Here is a 9,412-nt window from a genome sequence, read left to right on the forward strand (position 1 = left end):
TGTGTCCAACAGCAGAGGGGAAGAAACTGTTCTTATGGCGAGAGGTTCTGGTGCGAATGGACCGGAGCCTTCTGCCTGAGGGGAGCAGGTCAAACAGACTGTGTCCAGGGTGAGAAGGGTCAGCTGAGATCCGAGCTGCACGCCGCAATGTCCTGGAGGTGTACAGGTCCTGCAAAGATGGGAGTCTGCAGCCAATCACCTTCTCAGCAGAGCGCACAACACGCTGCAGTCTCTGTTTGTCCCTGATAGTGGCTCCAGCGTACCACACGGTGATGGAGGAGGTGAGGATGGACTCGATGATTGCAGTGTAGAACTGCATCATCGTCCGTGTTGGCAGGTTGAATTTCTTCAGCTGCCTCAGGAAGTACATCCTCTGCTGGGCTTTCTTGATGACGGAGGTGATGGTGGGCTCCCACTTCAGGTCCTGGGTGATGGTGGTACCCAGGAAGCGGAATGAGTCCACAGAGGTGATGGGGGTGTCAGACAGGATGATGGGGGGGAATGGGGCTGTGTGCTTCCTGAAGTCCACAATAATCTCCACTGTCTTCTGGGCATTCAGCACCAGGTTGTTGTGGCTGCACCAGGACACCAGACGTTCAACCTCCCTCCTGTAGGCAGACTCGTCCCCGTCCGAGATGAGTCCAATAACGGTGGTGTCATCTGCAAACTTGATTAGCTTGACAGACTGGTGGGTGGAGGTGCAGCAGTTGGTGTACAGGGAGAAGAGCAGAGGAGAAAGAACACAGCCCTGAGGGGAGCCGGTGCTGATGGTCCGGGAGTCCGAGACATTCTTTCCCAGCCTCACATGCTGTCAGTGATCCACCGGCAGATGGGATCAGGCACATTCATCTGGGAAAGCTTGTCTCGGAGATGGTCTGGAAGGATGGTGTTGAAGGCAGAGCTGAAGTCCACAAACAGGATCCTGGCGTACACTGCAAAAAACGATTTTCAAGAAAATAAAAAAAACCTTGTTTATGGACATTTTTTCTTATTTTTTGCCTAAAAAGAAAATGTATTCTTAACAAGCAAGTTTTGGACAAGAAAATAAAGCTTATTCTAGGAAAATATGTCTAACTTTTCCTTAAAAGGATATTTCAGCTCATCTTGAGCTTTATTTACCAGTTACAAGGCATGACAATGGTTTGGTTGAATTTCCAGAATAAAAATAAGATTATTTTTCTCATTTCAAGAGTAAGGGCATTTAAACAGCTGCTCAGTTTAAGAAATTTATTTATTGACACTAAAGTTTAATATAATTGCTGTCAAGTTTGACACAATATGCAGTATATGAACAAAGGCAGGAACTAAAAGCACATGGTAAACATGAAATACAGGCCCATTTGAAAAACAGAAACAGCACAACTCATTCACTTTAGGCCATGTCAAACAGAATAATAGATCAGCATCAGTATATCTATACTATGGCAATGCTAAAATCGCATTCAACTGTCAGAATTTATAGGAAAACAACAACTTCATTTTAAAAATTGTCACAAAACTGTCCAAAACAATAACCTGAAAATACAGTTCATGCATGTAAAGCAGTGTACCTTTTATAAAACATATGTTGAGCTCACGTGTAGTCCAATTACATCACCCAGGTAATATTTCATGACCGCACATGTCATATCTTTGTGTGTGAAACTGTAATATGGAATGGAATCTCATATCATATCATTGTTGGCTGGCTTTCCACCACTGAATCAGTCCTGTATGCCCACATGTTACTCAGATTTCTGTTCACTGCTGATGAGGGTTCCCTCCTAGAACTGCAATTGAGATTGGTTGATTAATTGACTAGTTGCGGATAAGGAAATTAAATACAAGGTACACTGATAATTTCTAAAAAATTTTAATGTCAGAAATATACTGCATTTTATAATTTACTCTAAAATATGCATGTTTTCAAGCTGAGTTTAATAAATGGATATTCATTTAATGCTCATTGCTATTTGGCAGCTTAACTGTAGTTTAAAAGCCTTGAAAAATCCTCAAAAACCTAAAATGGGAAAGCTAAACTAAAGAACACAGGAAACATGGAAAATGTTGCAAAAACCTTACAACCTTGAACAAGGAACATAAGACATGAAAACATCAGGGAGGGAACACAGATGATAACACAGGAGAGAATACAGACGATCCGACAAAGAACACACTAAATATACACACACAAAAGGAAACGAGGAATTGGCAGACAGGCACGAAACACAGCTGACACTAATCAGATGAGAAGAGACCAGGAGGAAGCAAAACAGAATACACCGATGCAGGGCAGGGACTATCAAAGTAAAACAGGAATAAACACGAATATCGAACCAGGGACAATACACTGAAGACAAGGGAGGTACAGAGAACACCTAAACACTGGAAATAATTAACAAATAACTAGGAAACTAACTGACACAATGAATATTAATAAACACAAACAACCAAGGAGACTGCGGACCATGACAATCGGTTTATTTAAAACAAAAGTTTAAAAAAATACAAAATGTTGTTTTCTCTAGTAGAAGAAATTAAACACTATCAGAATATTCTTTATAAATAGATAGCATTGTTGTGGATTATAAGGAATAAGCATTAACATATCTACTGTTAAGCTGTAAAAACAAGTAGACATCTAACATGAATATTTCATATGATTATTTTCAAAGATATTAAAGTATATAGTCAGTCTCACCTTACAGATTTTTGTGTCCTAATCGATCCGCTGCATCGTCCATTGGCAAGGTGGTCGGAGTGTGTTCGAAGAATGTGATACCAAAATTAGCTGTAAACACGATATTCTTTGACACATCCATCTATGCCACAATCTTCACGGAAATCTGGACTATGGCTATGTGCAGAATTAATATGACTCAGTAGGGATTTGAGGGTCAGACCTACAAAAACGATGTAGATAACACAGCGCCAAATCATTTTGTTTTACTGGTCTGTGAACTACTTTTCCCATAAAGTCAAGATAACCAGGATTATTCCATTATGGGGTAGGAATGGCTATCCTAATTCAGTGCCTTATAACAGCTGTAGTAAGTAACAGCACCCACACGTCAGTATTTACAGAACATAATCTAACTAAATAGTCAAATATTTAAATATATATCATTTTATAGGTATAAAAGAGCGAACTAAACTATTTCCGTACACAACCCCATACTCCTGAGTTGGTACAGCCCACCTTCCCGCCTCTAGCTCCGTGCCTAAGCGGTTGGATTGCAGGATTTTGGGGTCTGGGTGTAGATGCGATACAGTTGGTACAGTGTGAAGAAATTAAGGCACGCTATGGAAAAACTGGACGAAATAACAATTGCCAACCTGAAAGGTATGTGACTGTTTTGTTTTTTCTATGTTTTGTGTTCTGGTATGTTGCATGTTAAGTCGCTAGCATGGCAGGCTATACCCGGTTGTTAGCTTAGCTTAGCTGTGCGGTTAGCTTAGTTGCATTAGCATTTTTAAATATGCTAGTGCAGAAAGTTATGAAAGAATTCATGTCCAGTTATTAGTTTCAGTGTCTGTGAATTTATTCAACAAGTGTGCAAAGTGCCATAAGTTAATGCCAGTTTTACAGAAATTGTGGGAGTTTCAAATTTCTATTAGTGAAGTTATTTCATTATATACTTTAGCCCAGGAAGCAAAAAAAAAAAACAACATTTATATGTATACATGCATTTAATTGATGTATCACAAATATATTACTTTTACCAGTCAATAGGAGGAAGGTAATTTAGAACCTGTGGAGCAGTGAGGAGGGAGAATAATGGAATAGAGTCATGGTTTTAAATGGTAAATATTAAATTATGTTTCCTATGTATCCTGTCTGTTACCCAAGCAAAGCTGTCAGCTGGCTTGCACATGAGGATAATGCAATGTAGTGATAATTGGAAACTCCTATTGCAGAAGCAAATGTTGGAGAAGACCTGCTCTCATCACTTTCACGAGATGACATCAAAGATCTGTTTCCTGGTCCTGAACATTGCCTCAGGCGTCGGGCTCTATGGCTTGCAGTGCACAAATGTGAAGAAGTAAGTTCTGTCCTATCGCTGTGTGACAAAACTGAGAACACACCAGCTTGTTTTATGCAGTTTCAAATAATTCCACCAATACTCACTTAACAGATAGACAGTAGAATCTTCTTTAGTTTTGATTTAAATCAAGTGGCCTACACATTTATTAAATATACATATTTTTTATTGTTCAACACTTTACTGATATTTTGTTGTACTATCTTTCATATTTAGAGACCTAAAGTTCTTGTGCAATTTTATGTGAAATTAGCCCTATGTACACTGTATTTTAGAACAAGACTGCTGCTGAAAAAACGCTAACAACTACTGGAGATGGTGACTTCTTCAGAGAGGAACCCAGCACTTACCTCCATCCAAAAACTTTGGATGGAGGTAATGCTACAGTATCTTGATTTGTCTACATTTATGCTTTGCAGATTACATTATTTGCAATGTTTAATGGTGTTGCCCTGTCTTATTTTTCTTTTTTCAAACCAGTGGAACATGCAGCAGCTGTGTTCAGAGCCCTTCCCATGCTTTTCCCTTCCAGCACAGTACCACCTAAGAAGCTGGGCATCTGTAGTGAGGCTTTTTTCCATGTCCTAAAGGTAAGGCTGCAATATTCTATGTGTATATATTGTTGAATTTTGCAGTTACTCATGTTTTCATTTTATATATTTTACTGTGGAGTCAGTCAAATATTCTTAAAGTTCAGATCCCCATAACATGTTGATGTTAATAAAACCTACAAAAAAAGTTGATCTATTTTAAACTGTAATGCAACTCAAAAATTGTGTTTCTTACAGTCTTGTTCTAATACTCTTTTTTTCTGTCATGTAGACTTCAGAAGACCCTGAAGGCTACCTGCGTCAGCGACCCCTGGCTTGTCCAGTTCTGCTTGTCTCTGAAGGCAACTGCATGATAGCTGTTGGAACCACACCGGTGAGCACTTTTGACCGGAAGGATCTTAATGAGGGACTGCTCTATCTGATGGCATATTACTATGCCCTCCACCTCACATATCCATAGTGCATTTCCACGCTGCTGTCTGTCTTGCAAACTGAAATACTCAAAGACTCCATCCATGACCGAGATTCAACCCCCTCTTACAAGAAGGCGCTTGGTGAGTGGAAGTCATTCATTGAGTGAGTCTCCCAGATGACAGACTACATCTGCCTTGTTTATCAGACTCAGTGTTAGTCAGTGAGGTTGTTTTTTTTTCTATAGAAAAGTTGTTCAAATGTAAAACACATGTTTGTTTGTGTGGTCGTTAAACTTGTTCTTCTAAAATGTTATGTAATATAGGATTTGAAATAGTGATTGTTTTAAGCTTCAGCAAAATTTATTTTTGATACCAGCCATGAGTGTGTTATACTGTTATTATTCATTTTAAGAGTATCTGGAATATGCACTTCTTATATTGGCCATGTTACACAGTACCCTGCTGAAATGTATAATTTTAGGCATGATTCTCCTGGAACAGACCTCAGTGAGTTACTGACCCATTGCTGTGTCAATAAAAGCGCAAAATCTAAGAGTGCTTTTGCTGTCTTAATTTAAGATGAATTCCCTTATTTTTAGTAGCTTTTTGAAGAGATGGTGTCTTATTCTCAGGAATTTTTGCTGATTATTGTTCTCAGAGTCGAAACATAATTCTTATAGTTAGCTCAATCAAGAAAGAAACAATTCAGTTTTAAGAAAATTTGTCCTATAGTAAGGTGTTTTTTTTAATGTGAAAAATCTAAATTAAGGTGTAGAATCTTAAAGTAAGCAAATAATTCTTGAAAACAGCTTGTTCAAGAAAGCATAATACTCATTTTAGGTGCAGATTTTCTAAATATCAAAGTGTCTTTTACTTATAATAAGTCACATTTTCTTCAAATAAGCATACATTTTAGACAATTTTGTCTAGTTAAAAGGCATATGGCAGTTAGATTAATTTGCTAGTTTTAAGAATTCTAGTCAAGCAACTTTTGCTTACCCCATTGGCAGATTTTTTTGCTCAAAACAAGAAAAATTTGTCAGATTTAAGAACATTTGGCTTGTTTCAAGTATAGCTGTTTTTGCAGTGTAGGTTCCTGGGGAGTCCAGATGCTGCAGGATGAAGTGTAGGGCCATGTTGATGGCGTCGTCTACAGACCTGTTGGCTCTATATGCAAACTGCAGGGGGTCCAGGAGGGGGGCCGTGAGGGTCCTGAGATGGGAGAGAACTAGGCGCTCAAAAGACTTCATGACCACAGATGTCAGAGCCACGGGTCTGTAGTCATTTAGTCCAGTGATCCTAGATTTCTTGGGGACAGGGATTATGGTGGAGGACTTGAAGCAGGCAGGCACATGACATGCCTGCAGTGAGGAGTTGAAAATGCCAGAAAACACTGGGGCCAGCTCGTTTGCACAGTGTCTGAGGGTGGCAGGAGACACACCGTCTGGGCCGGGAGCTTTCCGAGCATTCAGGTTCTTAAACTGCTTCCTCACATCTGCTTCATGAATATGAAGAGTTGTGGTGGGAGGAGGTGGTGTGACAGAATATGACAAGCGGCCTCGTCCTGGTCTCATTTGAGGATTAAACTTTGGTGTAGGGTTCTGATAATGAAAGAAACCTTTAAGCCTTGAGGATATAAGCTCGAGTGTTTCCCCATAAGAAGTCTGTGATGATGGGTTTGTGCTGAGTTGTGGGGTAAAGGGATGTGAATCTCAATGCTCTTTGTTGGAGCATGCTATGGAAAGGAAAGGATTTGAGGATGATGAGAAGGGGGAGGGAAATCGTGATGACACTTTAGATTTTAGGGTTTTGTTTCCATTAGCTGCTCTGGGTGCTGAGTGAAGAGGAGATGAGCTGCTAGCAACATGAGGTCACAGCTGTTGTATCCTGATTAGGGATGCCCCTAAACTAGTTTTTATTTAATCACTCTCATCCTGGTTTGACAGGAATAATAAATGCTTTGACAGAATCAGGAGGTCTAACATGACCAATAACTTTTTGCTGCTCTAAACCTGCAAATTTAGTTGATAATGTACCTTTTTGTTACCAACCCATTATACATATTACGTTGTATAAATTCATAATTGTCATGTAAAAGAAGCCAAAGTGCAATGATGTGCAAATCATCTAAAGAGACTCAGAAAAGAAGGTGACTGGTTGGATATGCCCAGTAAAGCTCATGAGTTGTATTGTATCACTTGAATACAACTGTTTGCAAATTTATGTGTTAGACGCTATGTATGTTTGCAACAGATTAAAGATGCCCAACAACAAATCAGACGGCACTTGTGCATCTGGAGATGCACAAGTGCATCTAAGTCTCCGTTTTTCAATTTGTCTGTGCAGCAGGTGAAATCTACACGCATTCGTCAGCATGTTGGGCTCTCTCCATTGGTGTGCACTCGTGATTTCATTATCACAGTAGGGCTGTGTAATGATCTCTTACTGACAGGGAGCCAAAATGGCCACCAGAGGCTGAGGCTGACTGGGATCTGTGGCTGCCAGTGGCCCGTGACCACACTGGGAATGAACAGCAAGTGAGGGCAAACTGAGGCACTGCATCAGGATACAGTGGAGAGAGAAGGCCCTCTTGGTCATCATGTTACTGCTGCTCGCTGACTGCAACAATAGAGGCTTCTGTCAGAGAGAAGGAAACTAACAGAGCGCTAAGAGAAGAAGGATGTAAGAACAAACATGAGGGATTAATTTGAGCTGGTGTGCATTTTTTTTAAAAGGGAAAAAAATAAGGAGGCTTCTCTGAAAACAAAATCAAAATCACAGTTTTTTTCCATCCAGCATAGCAAAACTTTGGTAGTATGGTCGAAACTGCCTGAATGCTAAGCTTGATTAATATAGCCATCAGTATGAGGGTTTATTGGGTGCCAAAACCATGAATGAAGCTTTATAATACTAGGAGGAAGAAGGTTTCTTCTTCTGTGGTTTTGTATCACAGTATTAATATAAACAGTAACGGGGTAAACAGTACAAATGGGGAATTCAGTGTCTGCCGTTTACAGATGATCCAGCTGTTATTTTACTGCCTGCCTGGCTACCCACTCAGTCTGGTATCATTTAAATAAATGGGGAGGCTGCACTTTTAAGCACACAGACAGTGGGTCTAAGGCAAAGTGTATAAAACATGGATGTGTCACTGGTTTGGTTTGTGGACTACTGTTTTGGAGCCTCTATGGCCTTTTAAGAGACAAGTAACCAAACACTGGAGTGACCATATAAGCTGTGAGCTAATGCTAGCTAGGTTAAAAAGGATGATGCAGTGGAAACCAGCTAATTATGTGCTAATATAAAAAAAAAATCTCTCTCTCTAGATATTTATCTCACTGCGACTGTAACCGGGGTTTAGACATTAGAATTCTCTCCTAATGAGTCATATTTAAGGTGTAGCATCTGTGCTCCACTGACCAGCAGAAAGGGTACACTTCTGAAGAGACCAGGTGCCAAAGAATCAAAACCAGACATTTTGGAAAACTGTGAACAACTTCACTTTAAAAAAATTTCCTCTTTTACAAGAGCAACTTTGTATCAATAAATATGGAAGAAGAGTGTTGTTTACATAAAACAATGAAATAAGACAACAAAATAGAGAATTATTCCGAAACAAAGTTAGTTACTCAGTGGCTTTGACCCTTTGAATATTTTTACTCTGGCTTCATTTTTCAGTCTCATTGCTTATCACTTGGTCTGAACATAGTCTACAGTCGCAGTCTTTGTTTCTCTGCTAATGCCAAATATAGAATTCTTGCACATACTTCAACTGATTTTTACTGAAAAGCCAGTGCAGTGACTAGTGACTTTGAAAAATAAAAGCTAAAGCTTTCATTAAGCTGTCTGTTTGAATAACTCTTGAATTGAGATAAAACCTAGAAAATTATTTTTGTAAAACACTTCACTGAATGCAACTTAGATACTTATCTTATCTATAATAACGCAAAAATGACTCCCAGATATAGATGCTGGTGTTGCACTGCGCTCTGCTATAAGACCCAGAAAAGTTTAATACAAGAGTTCAACATGCAGGAAAGGAACCGACATCAATCCCATCACTCCTCACAAAACTCCTGACCTGGTGACATCACTTTCCCAGAGGGCAGAAGGGACTCAGAGGTCCTGGAGGGTGAAGGGTTTGGGCAGTGAAGGTGTCAATCTGTCTGTCAATTAGGAGTATAGGAGGCAATATGTCTGCTTAAGCCTGACATAAACCCAGTGGTTTTTCGGCAGACGCATACATACAAACAAACAGAGCTCAGGGGTCACAGAGTCGAATTTGCTGCCTGAGGAGGAGAGGGCTGGAGGGTTTTCGCTTGAATAGCCACATGAATGCCTTAGCAAAAACTATAACCCAAAGCAAAGGAAAGTAAAGGAAAAAGTGTGATGAAGAACATTAAAAGGAGGGTCAAAGATTAATAAA

General features: G+C 39.7%; 1 protein-coding gene across 4 annotated transcripts; it reads left to right on the forward strand.

Moving 5' to 3' along the window:
- Positions 1-3,152: 3,152 nt before the first annotated feature.
- On the forward strand, positions 3,153-6,003 carry LOC146554993 (uncharacterized). 4 transcript variants are annotated; one of them, XM_085252829.1, is made up of 6 exons: positions 3,153-3,322; positions 3,706-3,783; positions 3,898-4,022; positions 4,298-4,397; positions 4,503-4,612; positions 4,845-6,003. In XM_085252829.1, the coding sequence occupies exons 2-6, from the start codon at positions 3,771-3,773 to the stop codon at positions 5,031-5,033; spliced, it is 537 nt and encodes a 178-aa protein (XP_085108955.1). In that variant the 5' UTR covers positions 3,153-3,322; positions 3,706-3,770; the 3' UTR covers positions 5,034-6,003. The 4 variants fall into 4 exon arrangements, 2 of the variants coding, with proteins under 2 accessions (XP_085108955.1, XP_085108954.1); XM_085252828.1 differs by lacking the exon at positions 3,706-3,783 and having other exon boundaries at positions 4,845-6,002; XR_014889321.1 differs by lacking the exon at positions 4,298-4,397 and having other exon boundaries at positions 3,153-3,783; positions 4,845-6,000.
- The last annotated feature ends 3,409 nt before the right edge of the window (positions 6,004-9,412 follow it).

This window comes from Mchenga conophoros, linkage group LG17 (assembly GCF_057382185.1).
Source record: "Mchenga conophoros isolate Kocher_MC1m ecotype Shallow Benthic linkage group LG17, M_conophoros_male_GT1.1, whole genome shotgun sequence".
Lineage (NCBI taxonomy): Eukaryota > Metazoa > Chordata > Actinopteri > Cichliformes > Cichlidae > Mchenga > Mchenga conophoros.